This window comes from Pogona vitticeps, chromosome 2 (genome assembly GCF_051106095.1).
Source record: "Pogona vitticeps strain Pit_001003342236 chromosome 2, PviZW2.1, whole genome shotgun sequence".
Lineage (NCBI taxonomy): Eukaryota > Metazoa > Chordata > Lepidosauria > Squamata > Agamidae > Pogona > Pogona vitticeps.
The window spans coordinates 274,473,357-274,493,135 of NC_135784.1; the positions used below are offsets into that span (position 1 = coordinate 274,473,357).

The 19,779-nt window shown below is 39.2% G+C and overlaps 1 protein-coding gene across 2 annotated transcripts in view; it reads right to left on the reverse strand.

Annotated features, from left to right (window-relative positions):
• Positions 1 to 12,903: 12,903 nt before the first annotated feature.
• The window catches only part of CKMT2 (creatine kinase, mitochondrial 2), a 40,797-nt gene continuing 33,921 nt past the window's right edge, over positions 12,904 to 19,779 (reverse strand). For both annotated transcript variants that reach the window (XM_020790323.3, XM_020790325.3), the window contains exons 7-10: positions 17,721 to 17,844; positions 15,469 to 15,603; positions 15,148 to 15,273; positions 12,904 to 13,179 (exon numbers count right to left, since the gene is read on the reverse strand). In XM_020790323.3, coding sequence (XP_020645982.1) covers positions 13,060 to 13,179; positions 15,148 to 15,273; positions 15,469 to 15,603; positions 17,721 to 17,844 — 505 coding nt within the window. In that variant the 3' untranslated portion in view covers positions 12,904 to 13,059. The remainder of the gene's footprint in view (positions 13,180 to 15,147; positions 15,274 to 15,468; positions 15,604 to 17,720; positions 17,845 to 19,779) is intronic.

Here is a 19,779-nt window from a genome sequence, read left to right on the forward strand (position 1 = left end):
AAATACCAGAGCGTCTTCTAGGAGACGTTCCGGCTGCAGCCCTGCGAAAACTCTATGGTTTTTCCAGGCCGGTTTAGCCGCTCCCTGGGCGAGCGTAGAAGGTTACCTTTACCCTGAGTCAGCGGTAAACGAGCGAGCTGGGTCGTAATGAAAGAAAACTCAATTGCCTTTGAGTGCCAGGGTAGGCATGAAGTAAGGTCAAGAAGAGTACATGTTGTCGTGAGAACCAGAGTGGTGCAATGGCTAGAATAGGATTTAGAAGACCTGGGTTCAAATTCTTGCATGGCTATGGAAACTATCATTGAAAACCCTGTCAGGGTCTCTGTAAGAGAGAAATGACTTAATGACACATAACAAGAAGCTGTGTTTGCTTTTTGTAGCAACACTAACGAAGAGGCTTGTGGTAGAGACGGTCAAGGAAGTTTGGAGTGACATAGGCTTTTATGCCTGTTTCTCCAGAGCGAATGGATTACAGCCCACTTTTCCGAAATATTTGGAAGGCAACAGGTTCTCATTCTGGAAATAGTTTCTTTATTCCCCAAATCAGCAGGGCAAGCACTGGTCAAAAAGGAAAGTCCCGCTTCTAGACCCTAACTGGGCCTGTCACGTGTGTGTAGAACAAGGTCACTAGCAAGTTACAGTATTCTACACACGATGACACGAGCCTTTTGCCTTGCCTTGCCTAAATCAGCTTGCTCTCTTTTGGTTAATGAAGATCTGTGTGGTGTGCCTTTGTTAATAAATAGTAATCATGTGCCATCAAGTCAAATCTGACTTAGGGTGACCCTTTTTGGAGTTTTCCAGGTAGAGAGTACTTAGAAGTGGTTTAGCATTCCCTTCTGCTGGGGCCATCCTTGGTCTGTGCACCTTTCCCAAGGCTACACAGGCTGGCTGTACTCACAGGAGGCACAGTGAGGAATCAAACTCCCAACCTCTACCTAAACTGCTGAGCTATCCAGCCAGCTGTTATTTGTTAAATCTGTACAAAAATGAGTGTGAGCAAGGATGAATGGGAGCCTTAAAAGCAGAAGCAAAGGGCCTCCACTCTTTAAAATGGTCACAAGGTAGCAAACAAAAAAGTATGTGTTGCCCCTCTTAAAGATATGGCCTGACTAATGATTTTGAAAATTTTGGAATAGCGAGGTTTAATTCATTTTATATTTAAATAAATCATGTCTTGTCTCCTTTTCTTCCCCCAATCTCCTTTTCCTTTTGTATCTTTTTTGAACTTGTTTTATCTGAAAACCTCTCCAGAAGCTTTTTCAGATACAGACCATGGTATAGATTTACTTATTTCATTTTTCTTTACTTCATATGCCACTTTCGCCCAAAAAACTAGGTCCAGAGATAGATAGGTCACAGCAGGATTAAAATCAAGCCAAGATAAAATGTTTTAATGAGACAATAGGTACAACCAAAAATGGCTGTTTCCAGATTGGGAAACAGATTTACTTAGCAACATTATGGAAGTTAAAATTAAAGGTGGGATCACACAAACTTCAGTCTTCCTGGAGCATAGTAATTTAAAACTAAAAATGTGATCCTATGCATGCCTACTTAAAGGTAAGTCTTCTAAATGTCTGAATCTGACCTAATACTGTGCAGATTTATTTAGGGTTATTCTCTAGTCAGTGGGGTTTTATTTCCTAGTAAACATATTGTCAATGTAGAAATTATGGTTCATGTGATGTGACATGAAACATCACAAAATATGTCATAATGTTAAAAATTCAGCACACAGCAGTCTTTTAGGCATGGAAGCAAATTTTTAGGACCAGTATGCTACTTGCTGAAAACTCAAAATATGTTCCTAGAGCAAATTTGCCACTAGAGGGAGTATGTTTTTGTATTTTTTTGTTATACATAATGTGAATATTCTGCATTTTAAAAATCTCTACAACTTGTTTTCTGAGTTTTGTACCCTGATCCTATGAAAAACTAGATGTGCTTTAATTTATCAATTTCTGTTTCTCCTTTTGCAACAATATGCAACAACACACAAGAGCTACAAAAGCTACAAGCAGAAGTACAAACAGTGCCAGGGTGGAAAGAGGTGACATATACATCCACAGACAGTGCTGTCATACAGATTCATGTATTGTATGAAGAATTTGACCAGGACATTTATGTCTAGCCAGGTGATAAAAATGCCCCCCCAATTACAGTTGTGTGAGAGGTAGGGTCATGTGATAATTGTGTATGCAGTTCCTATTTACATACACAGTAAGTTAGCCACCTCAAACTGAGCTGCTGAGAGCAATAATCTGATTATGGCCTTACATGGCAGCATCTCTTTTTCTCCCACAAAGATTGATAACGTAGGCAGTGCTCGGCCATGTTTTATATATCGTCCAGTAATGATAGTGATGAGCTGTAACAGTTCCTTGCAAAAGACAGAAACAGCCTCGTAGCTGAACCTATATGTTTAGTAACCCCATTCCCCACAACTCCCCCAAGGGAATCAGGCCTTGTTAAAGAGGTGGACATGGAAAGCTGGCATATGCCAGCTGAAATACTGTTGCTTAGCATAAGAAAATATGTAACATTCAGCCTGTTCCTAGCTGGCAAAGAGCAAGTCCCCACTATGATGGGGACTCATAGTGGCATGCAGACACATGCTTACTATTTGCATGTGCATGCACCCCAAGAATCACAGCAGAAACACATTGTTTGCCAGCTAGCAATGGACTGAATTTAAGTGCCTGTTCACTCATTCATTCAATTTATGTCACCCCATAGTGCGAAACGCTCTCTGGGCAGTTCACAACATAAGCGTACAAACAATAATAAGCAGTACAGTGCAATATGCTGGTACATGTTATCAGCAATAAAATCAAACCTAACCACTACACTAGCTAAAGCTATTTTTAGAAAAATAAACATGGCATTGGGACATCACAGGTAACTAGCACTAATAAAAAGCATCTTGAAACAACTGGGTTTTAAGTAACTTTTTCAAAACAGAGAGAAGGAGCCTGGCGAATCTCTATAGGAAGTTTATTCCAGAGCCCAGTTCCTGATGTTCACTCCTTTGGCCTCTGATGTTGCCATTTTTAACATCTTGGACTGTGAAGAGTGAGTGGGACGGATTGTAATTGTTTTGTAGGAACGACATTTCAACTGGTTTTCTAGGTATGATTTCAGGTAATTTACTTTGAAAAATAAATGTATTTATCAGCTTTTGTCAACTTAGTGCAGTTTTAGCAGGAGAACAGCAGGAGCAGTTTGCAATAAAAAGATTAGCTTTGGAAATATCTTCATTTTAATTAAAGCTATTCTGCCTAAACATGATCGAGTCATTTTATTCCATTATGCAAAATCATTTTTAAAGATAATCTCTAAAAATGTAATTTAAATCTGTTTTTTCAAGAGCTTTAGAGATATCACTTAAAAGTATTTTATGAATTTTACATTTGTATTTAGTCCTGTAGATATATATATATATTTAGTTTCAGGAATATATATTCATGCAGAACACTGATAATCCATTGTAATTAATTTGAAGCTCAGTGACTACTACGTTAAGTAACAGATTCCATCCACAAAAACTACTAGTCATTCTAACCCAGCTTATTCCCATACTTATTGATTTCAGTGAATTTAGATGGTTCAGACTGCACAGGAAAACAACCAGCAGCTGGATAATGAGCAGCATTTTTATAAACAAAGCTTACATGATTTCCCTTACTCAGGTGTAAATTGGCAGGATTCTGGCCATAGTCTGAGATGTTGGCCAGAAGTAATCATGTTGTTGGAGCCTAGGTTCTTAAAGATCAGGAGTCCCAGCTTAGTGTAGTTGACATAAAAAGATACAACGTCAGTAGCTCTAATGGTATACTTAAGCACTGAATGCTATGAAAATTATGACTTTCTTTCCCTGTTCTTCCTCTGCAACTCTCCATGGTGACAGGAAACTGATGCAGAGGGTTTCGTAATCTGGAGCAGGTTTGTAAAGTGCATGTTTCCTATGCTGGCAGAAGCGAGAAATCCAGCAGATATGCCTAATTAGATCAGGGCCAGGATGTTTTGCATTACTGTAGTGCCTTAGCCTCATTTATCATCTGTCACCTTTTCTGAACTGTCATGAGATTCCCAATCAGATTAGTTTAAAGTCCAGTAAATATTCATCCTTTTGTATCAATTGACATATTCTAATCAGTTTGGCTATGGTTAGTATTCTCTCCCCATCATTTAAATTAAATCAGAAGTATAAAGGGTTTCTTTTCTTTTGCTCTTTCTGTGCTGGCAATGTGCTTTGTTTTATTTTTATTCCATGCCTGAAAAAGAAAATCTTTACAAGTCTTTATAATAGTACACTTACAGTATGTTGAGAGGACATCTTTGTGTCAAAACTGCCTTCGTGTCAAAACTGCAGTTTCCATGCATATACATCTAAGTTTAGTTATTCCCTCTCTTTGTCTGAAGTTCAAAATGTTGTCAAGTGTAGCTCTGAGGTGAAGTTCAATATAATGGAACACCATTGACCTTCAGGATGATTTAGACTCACTGAGTTCACTATGTGTACTACTATCCACAGCTCTTAGCTTCCTTGTACACTTCTGTGTACAAGGTTTTACTGTGTACAAGTGACAGACTTTATTTTCTTGGGCTCCATGATCACTGCAGATGGTGACAGCAGCCACGAAATTAAAAGATGCCTGCTTCTTGGGATGAAAGCGATGAGAAACCTCGACAGCATCTTAAACAGCAGAGACATCACCTTGCCAACAAAAGTCCGCATAGTCAAAGCTATGGTTTTTCCTGTAGTGAGGTATGGAAGCGAGACCTGGAACATAAAGAAAGCTGACCGCCAAAGAACTGATGATTTGAATTGTGGTGCTGGAAGAGACTCTTGAGAGTCCCCTGGACTGCAAGGAGATCAAACCTATCCATTCTAAAGGAAATCAACCCTGAGTGCTCACTGGAAGGACAGATCGTGAAGCTGAGGCTCCAATACATGTAATGATCCTCGCATGTCATGCTCTTATGGATGTCGCCTTATCTTCTTCTGAAGAAGACATTCATAAGAAATAGAGTCTACTTGTGGCACCATCCAAATGGAATGGGTTCCCAGTAGAGCTGCACCAGGCTCCCGCTTCCCATCTTTCAAGATGCTCAAGACAAGGCTGTTTACAGAAGCTCTCAAGAGCATCCGCTGTTGAGCCAAGTTGCATTTATGACGCCTGTCCCACCACCGTTTAGGTTTTGATTTCAGGGTCTAAATTAGATTAGCTGGTTTAGGTCTCTGGCTGTAGAGGCAGAGGTTGGGACTTGGATTCCTCACTGTGCCTACTTGACAGGGGCTGGATCCGATGATCCCATTACTGATCATTTGTTATTGTCTTGTTTGAATTTCTTATTGACTATAAACTACCCAGTCATGTACGGCACTAATTGGGCAGTATGCAAGTATATTGCCTGCCTGCCTGCCTGCCTTAAACAAGAATCCAATGTAAGGCATTTGAAATTGGTAATTCCAACCTTTCCCTTGTCATCGCTACTGTGGCTTGCTCTCATTTCAGACATCTGGTACACTCGGTATGCTTCTTTTCTTTGTAATCACCCTTTTCAAGCACTTGAGAGATGATGCAGCAGAGGTTTTGGAGCACTGATTTGTCATTGCAATAGAGTTCATTTCCTCTGCACTCTGTGCCCCTATGCATGTTAATATTTGTGATGCCCAAGCCTCCCTAAGGAGTGTCTAGCATTCAGTCAGAGAGTTCGACAGGCCACTTTCCATATCACCTTTGTGCTAAGGCAAGTCCCAAGACCTCAACAGTGAGTAGCGTAAGCCTTTTGAACAAGTCTGAACCTGAAAAGAACACTTTACTTTTACCCAGTACTTTGCAAGTACAGACACATGGGCTCTGTTTATATATAACAAAGCACACACTTGTGGCCAATAAAGCACTATTTGAAACTTGGCTGGGGATCACTGGTCACTGTTCATTATGTGATACAACATATCCTGAAAGACACTTGTTGTCTAGTGAAAATCTAAAGATTTAATCTAACATAATTTATTATTATCTTATGAATGGCATCTAGTTGTCTTACTGAAAATGCTATTTTTCTACTATACAGAATTTTACCAGTAGATGGAGATATCCACAAAGAATCAGTTTATTTTGCTATTTCTTCCTTTCTGCCTGAAAAGAATTGGCCTTGATTTTGACACAATTAGAATGCATTCACTATAGGCAAGAAAAAAAAAATCAATGAATGACATTTTGAAATGGATTTTAAGAAGCTGCAAAATGAATGCTGGCATATTTAACTACAATACTTGTGAGTTCAGGGAAATGATTAGTTTTCATTCTACTTCATTTTATCTGTAGCATTAAAATACTGTGTAGTCACAGTGCACAATCTAACAAGCGTTAGTCTTTCAAGCCCCATGGCAATGAATATAATAGGCAGTGCAAAAGGTACGTCTGCTTGCATTAGTACTTTCCTATAGACAGAAGTCTGAGAGCTTTGATAAAATTATTATTTTATGATGGCTATTGCTGACTTTTTGGCGTTGTTTGTATTTTAACTGTAAAACAATGCTTTTTAGCTCAAAATTCTAAAGCCTACTGAAGGGCTACTTTGTCTTCTTAAAATATTTTGGAGTGTTCTGATCAGCACCTTCATCTTAGACATCTATATTTCACACAGGTCATGGGCAGCTTGTAGCAGGCATCCTTCAGTCTCAAGAGACCATGGTAATGTGCTCTGAGTAGAGGTCTTGGAACAGTGTCTAGTGTGGCTGAGAAGGCCAATTCAAGAGTGACAATCCCTTCCACACTGAAGACAAATACAATCTGTCCTCTGTCCAGCTCTCTGATTTTGCTGGTTTTGGGAGTGCCTCTGCCTCTGCCTCCTGAACAAGTGTCTCTTCAAATTGTGAGAGGCTATGCTGCACTGCCTACCTCCAGGCTGAACGCTCAGACGTCAAGGTTTCCCATCTGTTGAGGTCCATTCATAAGGCCTTCAGGTCCCGCTTGCAGATATCCTTGTATCGCAGCTGTGGTCTTCCTCTGGGGCAATTTCCCTGCACTAATTGTCCATACAGGAGATCTTTTGGAATCATGCCGTCAGCCATTCTCACGACATGCCCAAACCAACGTAGACGTCGCTGTTTCAGTAATGTATGCATGCTAATTCCAGCTCATTCCAGGACTACACTATTTGGAACTTTGTCTTCCCAGGTGATGCCAAAAATGCGTTGGAGACAATACTTACGGAATGTGTTCAACTTCCTCTCCTGCCGTGCACAAAGTGTCCGGGACTCACTGCAGTACAGGAGTGTACTCAGGACACAGGCTCTATAGACCTGGATCTTGGTATATGCCGTCAGCTTTTTGTTAAGCCATTCTCTCTTTGTGAGTCTAGAGAACGTAGTAGCTGCTTTGCCAATGCATTTATCTAGCTCGACATTTAGGAGTCTGAGATCGTTGAGCCAAGGTACACGAAATCATGAACAACCTCCAATTCTTGTGTAGAGATGGTAACAGAGAGAAGTGAGTCCACATCCTGACCCGTAACGTGTGCAGCTTATGGAGCAGGATAGAAAGGCACTTCGCCCTAACTGTTTGAGAGGGCACCCCATGGCCTGTGATGGATCATCCAGTGATGACTGCCACTGGAGAATATGCTGTAGATATTGAGGTATGTCTACGGTATCCCTTTCAGTTACACTTTGTCAGAGTTCTTTTGGTTTGGTTTAATATAGTACAGGCTGTCCTCAGCCTGATATCCACCAACTACAATCCCCATCATCCTCCGCTAGAATTTCCAAATAGTATCATGTTCAGTGATTGCAGACCAATACCAGGCTGCAGAAGGATCATTTGGTACAATTAGCCGAGATTAAAAAATTTTTTGACTCTTGTCCACCCAGAATTAGGTGACTGAGGAAGGGGCTGCCATTTGCTTCTCTACTTCAGGCAGCAAAACGTATTAAAGCCTACAGGCAACATCTCATGTGCCGTTACATGGGATCTGAGGTACAGTAAACCAACAGGGTTTTCCATGAGTTTCCATGGCAGAGCATGGATTCAGACTCCGGTCTTGTGAGTCCTAGTCTGTCACTTTATTCACTACATCCAACTGAATGATGTTTACCTCATGTACCTCATATTTTTTATTTACATGCTAAAAGTATCTCTAAAATAGATCTTCAAACACATGTACCTTCTCTGGAAAATGTTCTGTTGATTCCAGAGGTGAAGGTATGGCTATATATGCTGTATATAAATGACTAGAGATTCTTGGGTTTGTGTGCTTTTTGCTGTAAAATATATTTTCCTTACCTAAAACAAAAATGTTCTTTTCCCCAAAATTAACCTCATGACAGCAAAAACAAATTCCATTGTATTAGGTAATCACAAAGACGGAGTCAAACTAAACAATGTGTTTATCTTGGTTTTGTGTTTGTTTTTCACAGAGGTGCTTCTCCTAATGGAAAATCTCTGATTGATTATTTAAGTTAGCTCAAAATTAAAAATTCCATCTGCTAAAGAATATTTGTTTTTAAAATCAGAGCTCTCAAATCAATTTCCTGTTTGGTGTTTTTGCTCTGATGTATCAGGAATGTAGAACAAACTGTGGAACATGGAAGGGCAGTGAGAACAATTGCGTAAATGAAATAATATCTTTAATGGTTGGAGGTAGAGGTTACTTGTGTGCCTCCTTTACAGAAGCTTTAAATGGCAGTTCATTAGAAGAACTGTGACTTTGGTAATGTCAGCTGTGACGCTGGCAGCTGCTACTGTTTCAGGTGCTTAACCCTCAATCAGCCGAGGAGAGGCCCACAACTTTACTGGTCCTTCCAGCGCCCACTGCAGATTGTACCAGGCCTGGAGATGTCATTCAGTGTTTTAAAAAAAATACAAAGAAAGAAAGAGAGAAAGATAGAGTGGGTACATACTACTAATAGTTGAACATCCCCCCCTTTCTTTTTGAGCTTTGATGGACAGCCCCCAACATGTTTAAAGCAAAAAAAGTTGTTTCTTTATGTCTCGTTTTTGTACTGTGGTGTTGAAAAAGCACAAACATACTTTGTCCATCCCTGCAACAGAAAATGTGTTTTCACAGATGTCTTTGTTAATTCTGGGCAGAATCCGGAAAAGTTAGTTTTCGGATAATACCTCCCAGAATTCTTTATGGTGTTTTATGATAGTGGAATACCAATAAAAGGTCAACAATTACTTTTCCAGGAAAAAAAAGTATGTTAAATCAGCCATTTGACTGAAGATGCCGGCCACAGAGACTGGCAAAACGTTAGGAAGAACAACCTTCAGAACATGGCCAAACAGCCCAAAAAACCCACAACAACCACTAATGTGTTTTCTTTGCCCTATTAAAATGCCTTTTCATTACCTGTGGGAGGGGGTAGCAGGGGGTCATGAAAAAGCTTGGGAAATACTATCTTAGAGGAAGCCTGCATCAGAACATGAGTGTAACAGCAACTTACATCTCATGCAACCCAACAAGTGATCTAGAACTCTAGAGGCATCCTGGCTGTTTTTTAGTCTATAAGTTGCACTAGGCCCATAGTGTCAGTCGTTTGGTGCATCAACTTCTCAGTAAGTTCCATTAATTCAAATAGCCCTAGTCTAGTTGTGAATTACTATAATAAAGTATGTAGCAACTAGAGTATGCCCATTTAGATCAATGAAACTAATAGAGGAGTTGATCCACCAAATCCCAATTGATTAATGGGTGATTTACTGTGCTAAGCAACAGAATTTATCTCTACTACTGGCCACCTCACTACCCTAACTCCACAATTTATGAGCAAGTTAAAAAAAAAAAAACTAGTGAGCCCCATACAGATTCCAGTGGGACTCACTGTTCTCTTCCCTCTGTTGCAAAATCTGACTCCTTTATTCCTGCTCTTTGCTTCCCGTTCTTTATGAGAACAGGAGTTTTCAATTCATAAGAAAATGTTTCCTCTTATCCCATGACTACTAAGGAATCTTTGCTCAGGGACCTTTCTTGAGGAATGTTTGCCAAAAGACTTTTGGAATTCCAAGTAAATGTCTAAAAAATTATTCCTGCCCACATGTTTAGTAGAACTCTGGAAGAGATTAGACTTAACTTTTCAGAATGTATATTTTCAATGGGGCCTACCATTTTTGGATTTATGACAATCTTATCTTTAATCATGCTTCTCAATTAATTACCATAGAGTTACCACAAAATTATCTAGCTTGTAATTTGCTGGATTGATGTTGGGTAATTATTGGGCAATTCCTAGTTTTATTAGCTAAGTTGTCTAATACAGAGGCTAATTATAGGGACATTTTACACATTTTAGTAGAACACCTGCATTTCACATTAGATTTGTTTAGGTACTCTCGGATGGATACCATCTGGATCTTATTATATCCTCTTTTGGTTAGTCAGTAAGGTACAGAACTTCTTCTCTTGTTACCACTCTTTATCTCAACTTTTTATTCTTCCCAGCCTTGGAAATATTAGTTCAGACATGGGTATGTGACTTGTGAAAAGATAATGAAAAGAATTAAGATGAAATACAGATGGAAACAATTAGTCTGAGCTTCTCTGCAGTCTCCGTTTATCCTGTGGGGCTCCTTTAACTTCATTGTTATCCAGTGGTCCAACTGCTTCATAACAATTCCTTATTTTTTTCTTGACTGCAGATTGCGGCAGGCACCCCAAAGTACTTTGAAAAAAATCTAGTGGTATTCCTGCGTTTGGGGAGTCACCCCTATCCATGAAGGCCCTTTTCTGAAGGAAGCTCCTTTTTACCTTCTATATCTCCCTCCACTCTACTTGGGGTAGCCATGATACTGATTTCTTGTAGCTTGAACTGGCCTTCTTGACTTGTGATATATAATCTAGCTGAGCCTCCATTATATGAGTAATCCGGAGGCACTTTTCCAACAGATGACCCTCTTGATTTTTCCTTTGGTCTTCCTTTTTACAAATGCCCTCATTTTAGATGAGCTTCCCCTAACCGCCGCTTTCTTCCTTTACCTTTTCTGCTAATGTCTTGTTATTAACCTTTGTCCTAACTTGAAGATTTTCTGTTATGTTCATGTCTTTTAGTGGGCTCTGAAACAGATGGAATACATGGAATTCCTCCAGAAATAATTTGACTTTTTGCCGACCAATTTGTTTTTGTTACATTCTTCCTGTTGATTGTAGATTTCCCTTGAAATACAGTCATGCTTATTAGTTATACACATTTCCATTCAAATCTTTAAAATCTGAAATAAGCCTTTCATGAGTGCATGCTTTGTTGTAATGGGAATGAAAGATGAGAGAATTACAAAAGATCAGCATGCATTTTGGAGGATTTTAAAATGCCCCAACTCTTTATGGGATCATAATCAACATGTTCCTTTTATCTCTGACAAGCCTTCTGTGCTGTCTGTTTCCTGCTACACATTTTCCCCAGATTCCTTTCTCAGCAGAACACTTGAGCTGTCACTCTCATGGCACTCCATGTAATGATTTTCTGCAGAAGCACAAAACAGTATCTTCTTGGCTAGTATGTGAACCCTGTCAGCTTCATAGAAACCTAGCCAAAGGGTTGGTGGCATCAATGGATGGTAAAAGCAACCAAGGTTTGTGTTGCCAGAATATGCCAAGTGACAAGCTACAGGGATTTGAATGCTCTTGCTGCTATCTAATTTGCTAATTGTCAAATCTGGGAAAGGCTCAGTCCACTCACTATGGAAAACAGAGCAAATTTGCAAAGGCTACATTTTGGGCAAGAAACAAAACAAAAGAAAATTTAAGATTATGCTAAGCATATTTGGATAAATGTAGGTTTGTTTGTTATACATACTGTAGGTGCAGCATTTCCAATGGCACTGCTATCAAATTACTAAATTAGAATATCAGCGTCAGAGCTGGGTCAGTTAAAAAAAAACACACCATAATCCAGACTTGCACACTTGAAAGTTAATCATGCATAGTTTTTGTTCCAAGTAAACAGGTTGGGCTACAAATCTGAATCAAAAGGGGTGTTTTGTGTTTTTTACAGTTTTTTGCAGATACACGCCTGATAGAACTTATTTCCTAACCTTGTAACACTGCTAATAGAGGTCATATGTCCCGCCAATTATTCTGTGTTTACTCTGAAGGAAAACACTATGACTGTGCTCATAGAAACAAAAAGGTTGGCCAACCTTAGTGTTTTGTTGCTTTTGGAAGATCCTATTATACTACTCTTGATATTGCAGGAAATTTGTAAATGTTTCGGTTCTATCTTATTCTTATAATAAATTTATGATACCACTCATGTTACTTTAGCTGTTCACGGTGGGATACTGATGGGAAAAAGACCAACATAAAGAAATTTAATAAACAAACAAACAAACCTCCTTGGGCTGGAAGTTTCCATCTTGGCCACCGTCTTGCACTAAGACTCCCGAGTCTCTCCACTCACCAACCACAGTCTGGATACTGTTGGTGTAATTAAGCAGGCTGCCAGTTTATATAAAATAAAGAGACAGTTGCTGGCATGGCCTGATAGAGATAGAACAGCTACATCCCAGTGTGCATAGTGGAGAGAGTGATGCATAAAGAGAGACGTTCAAAGATCCACTCAACCACTTCACCATTTCCAGGCCTCCTAGAGCCTGCAGTGACTGGGGGTGGGGAGAACACATTAGAGCTGCAAAGTTGTCTTCTAGGTCCACCAGTGTTTTTCATTCCCAAGCTATGCATGGAGTGGTTGTGTATTGTAGCCCACTTTTGCTCCATGTTGTTGGATAAGGTCATGGTGATGTTGCCATGAAAAGTGGCTTTGACATTTGTCTCTGTTTTTATTCTTTTGCTTTTGAGATAACATTCATGTTAATTTGGCATAACACTTTACCCACCTAGGATTGGCTTGTTAACTTTCATCATGTTAAAAAGTAGTTTTAGATATCTGAAAAATATGAGTCACCAGGTAGCATTTTATTGAATGTGCTCTCAGGATCTTACTTTTAAATTTCTGTTAAAGTTACAGTTTTTAAGGAAATGAATATGCAGTGTTAAAAGTCTGCCTTAACAGATACATTTCATGGCAGTTGGGAATCGCTGGAAGCAGCTTTACTTCTTTCCAAACTGGGGCAGTGGGGGTGGTATCTTGATGTCTTGACCTTTCTCCAGCTTCTTCTCACAGTCAACCAGGTAATTGACACCATCAATGACTAACTGAACAAGTTCCACCTTAAATAACAAAAAAAGAGAGAGTCTACTAAATGTGCACTCTAAAACTGTGGAAGATCTGGATAATTCAGTTTTGAATTATTTACTACATGGCTTGCTTATTCAGTAAAACCAGTAGACACATTGAATCACTGGGGATTTGATGAGTCAGCCCCTTCCTAAATTCCATTGATTCAAATGGGCCTACTCTTATTGCAACTTACTTTAGCATAGTAAGCCACAATTTCATTGGACCCGTTTGAATCAATGGAACTTACGGACGAGCTGACTCATCAAATCCCCACTGATTCAATGAGCCTACTCTAATGTGACTTACTACACTGAGCAAACAGGATTTTAGCCGATGGGCTGAATCTTGAGAATTACAAGCAGAAGGGAAAATTGGGACTTCATTCTTCAGCTTCCCTAGTTAACCAAAATTTATCTGGAGGATATGTGGACTCTCCTGATCAGCATCAGATGAGACAAAGGGAGAGAGTTTAGTTTGCCAGGATTAGGTGGAGGCACCCAGGATCTGAGCCTAAGAGTTCTCAGTGAAAAGTCCAAACCGGGAATTGAAAACTAAGGACCTAACCTGAGAAGACCTTGTTTGTGAGTTAAGGTCCTAGTCAAGACAGAAAAGCTTTGCAACCCTTCTGTGAAGGAGCAGCGGATGACCTGCCTGAGGTGTTTCAAGCAGTAGTTTTGAAAGCTCACTAGATAGAAAGCTGTGCACAGAAGCAAAGGTTCCTGGCTCCAGCACTGAAAGTGTCTTTCCCTTGATAGCATTGTCTGATCTTTCTGACAGGATGTGCAAACAAATCAAAGTCATGCAGAGAGAGCCCTGTACTAAGCCTTCTTAGCCTGTTTCAGTTCCTGGTGACATTAAGGAAACTGTAACGCTAATATTTCTTCACAGGACATCCCAATAACAGTCTGGAATAATGAGTGTCAGACTGCCTAAACTAAATCCTGGTGAATCTTGGTTTTGACAATGACTGATTCTAAAATAAATTTCTTAAAACAATATGAGATGTTTCAGTGGTTTACTTGTTTAGCTTATTATGCTTTTACAGGCTACATGTACAGGGAAATCAGAGTTCTTATCTTCCAGGTGGCGGGATAAAAAAAAATTATATTAACTTTGTATTGACCAGCAACTGAAGCAAATCAAAGCTAAACAGTGTTATATTGTACCTGTGGGAACATTATTCAGTTGAGGAAAAAACATTTATCGTACAATTACATTTATTTTACTATATACTATAAAATACATTTCTGATAATGAAAATTTCCTGTACTCTTGGGTTGCTCTGTCTTGTTTTATTTATATTGAAATTACTTTCTGGTTATGCAGTTATTGGTTTCTTCCTTTGGGTGTCTGACTCCTTTGTTAGCTGAGTATAGAAATGACAATATATAAAAATGGATTGGATCCAATAAGCCCTGCTTTAGTATATGCTGGAATCTTATGCCATTCCTGTGCCTGTAAATCAGTGAAAGAGACTTGTGACACCTTTAAGATTAAGGAATTTTATTTAGCAGGGATTTTCATTAAATAAAATGTGTTAGACTTAAAAGCACCACAAGACACTCATGTTATTTTTGCTGCAACAAACTAAGACAACTGTCTCCCCGCTGTCTGATACACCCTGGGGTGCATGACCAGTTTTCTGTCTATATGCGGTATCTGACTGATTCCACAATCTGAACATGTCGGAAAATTGTTCATACCATTTGCGGAACTGCTGTTTTATTTTATTTTATAACCCTCCCCACTCATAACCTCCCCCTCAACCCCCCATCACTAGTCAACCCTAACAACCCCAAAATTAACTAACCCCAGTCTCCAAACAATCGTGGCTTACTTCTGAGTAGATACATGTAGGATTTGCCTTGATCTTGCAAATAATAAAAAATATCAACTGATCCAGCTAGTTTACCCTTGTATTCAACCCACTTTGAAAAGCTGGGGATGGGAGGTTTTACCTCTGATCGGCCCATACGATCTAGGTTGGAGATATCATAGATGTCTGCCACAGCAGCTGTGTCTACCCCACCAGTACCACGCTTCTGAAGTCTCAGGTTTTCCAGGATCTTTGAAAATCTAGGATCCTGTAAGAGAAAATGAGTTATTTTTACATAACAGTAGTTCCTATAATATATGTGTTTGGAAACACTTGCCTATTTAATTTATGTTTTAAAGTGATGAAGAAGTCTACAAGCAATGCTTATTTGTCTTATCCTTTCGAATTGACATTGCAAAATTTATTTACATCTGCTGAAAATCCATTTTAGTTGCTTACACACCTTGCTAAGCTTTGGAAGTTTAACATGAACTCCTGCACGTAATCCTGTTCCCAGATTGGATGGACAGGTCAAGACGTATCCTAAACGTTCGTTCCACATAAACTCCCAACCTCGTTCTTTAATTAACCTTTCAACCTGCATGGAAAATAAAATGCAATGAACGCAGCATACAGACAGGCCATCTGTTAACAATTCCTGTTCTCTGTTAAAAATAGACCTTCACAGCAGCTTGTATAATAATTGGGCCAAACTGATATTTGCTATCAGAGACTTACAGTCAAATACCTGGCATTAGTACTGCTGCACTTGTGAGACAGAGGGTAGAATTTTTTTCATTGAGATACTAAATATAAAAAGTGGAACTGCACCACTGGAGGCCAGGTTGATCAGTGTATTAGCTCTCCAGTTCTATTCAGAAAACTTACTGATTTCAGCCAGAATTCCTGCTTGGCATGTGTGTGAAGCTGAGCCCTGGGTTTCCAGCTTTTAAAAGTTTTGTCAGTGGTGGGCTCATTATCATCTGAAATGGGAAGCCCTGTCCAAGTATAACTATCCTCCCACTCTCATTTGACTAATTATATAAAATGGATTGGCTCTGCTTGTGAAAAAAATTTTTAAATAAGAAATATTTTCTCTTTTCACTTGATATATGCATGAAGGGTATGCTTGTGTTGTAAACATGAGCATGCACTTCTTACACAGGAGAAGATGCCCTTTTCAGCATAACACTTGTCCTTATGTATAATTACTTCTAAAATAAAGGAAAAATTCAATACCCACTTCCAAATTGGTTATAAACATTTTTAAATAAGTCAAGATAAGTCTGGTGTCTGCTCCACGAGTTCACTCCTTATTAGTATGTCCCCTATATTGTATTTTTTAAGAGATCAGGATCTTGTCTTGGCATCCTGAAACATGTTGGATTATGTGCCAGTGCTTTTTAATGTTCCCTTGTGTGCTGTTACTAGTACGATTAAATGTCAGACTGCACTTCAAGCAATTGGATTGCATCCTATCATATTGTCTTAAAAATCCAGATTTGGTTTAGCGAAATGCTTTTGACAAACTTTGAGGGACTATTCTATGACACAGCTGGTCCATTAATACATGAAGTTCATATTTGAAATCTGTTTCATTTGAACAGTTTTATTTCAACTTTAAAACTGTCCATTTTATATTTAATAATCCTGGCTTGAGAGGTGGATTTATACAAGGAGGTAGTAAGCCAGTTCACTCTTTCTTCATCTTTTAAATCTTTTTTTTTAAATGAACCTCTGAGCCATTGTAATGAATTTTAAATTTGATGTTAGCTTTCTTTGAGCTCACCCATCCATGAAGCCTATTAAAATCATGCTGGTTCCCACTCCAGATATATAAAATAAATTGGTGAATCTCAAGCAAAATACACGTTGTTCAGCAAATAAATATCCTGCATAATATCAAAGAAGTATAACAAAAAGGCAAACAAAGGAATGGTGGTGATTTAAAGAGTACATTATTTATTTCAGTGTGAATTCTTATGGCTTATAAAGTGAGACACTTCCTTGGATCTTTAAAAATATGCAAGAGGGTTATTTCATTCAATGAAATAATACTCTCAATATCACTCTCAAACTTCCCCACATATAGATTAGCTACTTCAAATACCATATGAATTTATATAATTGGTTGACCAATTAGACATCACTGTATACTATTAACACCACATCGTCTCTACTAACATGCCTTCAGTATCTCCTGGCACTCTCATTATCATGCCAATCTTTGCTCTGAAGAGACAAGCTATTTTCAGCCAAGAGTTGTGACAGAACTGTGGAAGAGTGCAACATTAGGAACATAGTTATTCTTTCTCATCCATTAGGTTCACACTCTGATACACAAGTCTGGTAGAAGGTGGGAAGCTCTGACAGAATACCCATTACAACATGTGCACTCCTAGAATCATAGAATAATTGTGTTACTTCACAAGTCCTTTGACATGGGAATTCCTTAAACACCAAAAGACATGTGAGTAGCACAGCAGAAGCTGTTCAACTCATATACTCTACGAATTCCAGTCTGTAAGAAATAGTTTGGGTCCTATTCTGCACTGGTCTTAAAACCAGGCCTATTTTCAGAACACTGTGCCTGATGAAGCCCCCTAAAATAACATGAAAAATTATTAGTTGTGCCACAAGAATAAAATTGATGCTGTACCGAAAACACTGAAAACCTATGTTTCTTTATATTTAATGACACAACCAAGTCCCTACCTCTTGCAATCCACGGCAAAATCTTTCAAAGACCCTTTTCATATTGCCTCCCTTTTCCATGGAGATCACCCTGGTGTGATCCTCTTCATTGATCCAGACAAGAAACGTTTTGTCATTGTTGTGCCTAATTGAAGGAGAACAAACAACTGCTGTTTTTGTCACATAAGCCTTAAAAAAACATTCTCAGATATGCTGGATAGCTTCATTTCACCTCTCTTTTTTCTTATCTATCACTGATGCAGGCAGAGCAGAGTCATGTCATAATACTGCTGTGGCCACGCTAAGAATAAGTGTTGCTGAGGATTTCTAGTAACTCCAGATTTCCCAAGTTCATTCCATCACCCATTATTTACAACCTAATTGTAAATCATGGTTTCTAAGTCTAGATAAAGAGCAATATTTCTCAGTGCTGATCCCACTGATGCTGAACTGCAGTTAACTATTGAAAATACATTTCATTCTCTGAAATGACTGCAGCATGAAGCATGTGCTACTATGGGAACTGAGAAGTGGCAAGCTATGGACAGCTTTTTAAACTGGGAGGAAGTGGAATTCTCCCCCTCTAATTGTGAATTAGGAACATTTGAAGTTGCATCCTTTCTAAAGCCTGAAACATGTTCTTCTCTAAAAGCGGTTCATTTCCTAGACGTTTAGCAACACAACTGGTTCGTAGATTAATTGCATGTTCAGTGAAATGACTCTGCCACGCAATGCACACAAACGTAGCAGCAACAGCAACGTAGCTCCAACAACATGCTTTCTGAAGCAAATATGTTGTGCACAGTACATTTTCAGAAATGATTCAAGATGCATGCTTAGCATTTAGTATGGTACATAAATAAGTTATAGCTGGCTGGATAGCTAAGTGCGTCGAGCCAAAGGCTGGGCATTTGATTCTCCACTGTACTTCCTGGGAGAAAATTTGGCCTGCACAGCCCCAGAGCACCCTCAGAAGTGGGGAATGGTGAACCATCTCTGAGTAATTTGTACCTATGAAACCCTGACAAGAATTGCCATAAGTCAGAATTAACTTTAGGGCAGACAGTTATCATTATTTGTAAGTTAGGTGCACATTCTGCCTCCTTAATTTGGGATGATGTTCAATACCACCAGGGGTGCAAACAGCTTATTCATACTCAACAAGTGTAGCACTGAAGACATCTCAGGGTCTCAATAACTGCCTGCTATAAGTTGCTATAATGTCTTTTTATTATTTATTCATATTATTTATCTGTAATATTGTATATTGTATATTTCCAGATATTACCTGTGACTAATTTTATAGTGGCCTCCCCCCCCCCCCAACATCGCATAGTCCTTGGGACGACCTCTTCCTTCCTGTCCTGGCTTTGATAGCTGCCCTTCTTCTCTCCTTCATTTTTTGCCCTCCGAAAATATGTATGTGGAGATGTCATTCCACACATATGTGAAAGAACGGAATTATAGTATATATTGTTAAGTGAATGCTTGTTTGTTTCCTTTGATGAAAAAGTATCCAGGCTGATCATTTTTCTTTTTCCTAGGAAAGATCTGAGACTAGGCATCTCTCTTCAGGCTTTTCTCTGTCCCCAAAGAGAATATCTGAACCAAGCTCCCTCCAACAGGAAAAAGAAGGAGGAGTGGTCTTTTGGAAGTCCCTTGATATCAGTAAGGCTACCGGGGAACTTTTAGCCCACTGATACCAAGATGGAGTGTTAGAGATATGGCATCACTACCCCTCTGGCACACCCAGAGTACATTCCTTGTTCTATCTCCATTTTGTCTCCCCAGAAGCAGAGAGGAAATATTCAAGGCCACGCATTTCCCTCCCAAAGCTGCCCCCCCCCAGGTCTGAAAAACTGTGTTGGCTCTCGAACACACTCTAGGAGCAGTTGTTTTGTCTTTGTAGCACATCATGTCACATATTTGCCAAGCAGTTTACATGGTAACCCAAGTGGGATCAGTTGCAGCAGCTGTGTACCTGCTTAGAAACCCGGCTGTTGTTTATTGCACAGCTTTAATGGAAAAGGCAACATTTCTGTGATAACAAAACATCAGAAGGCAATATTTTCACATGGTA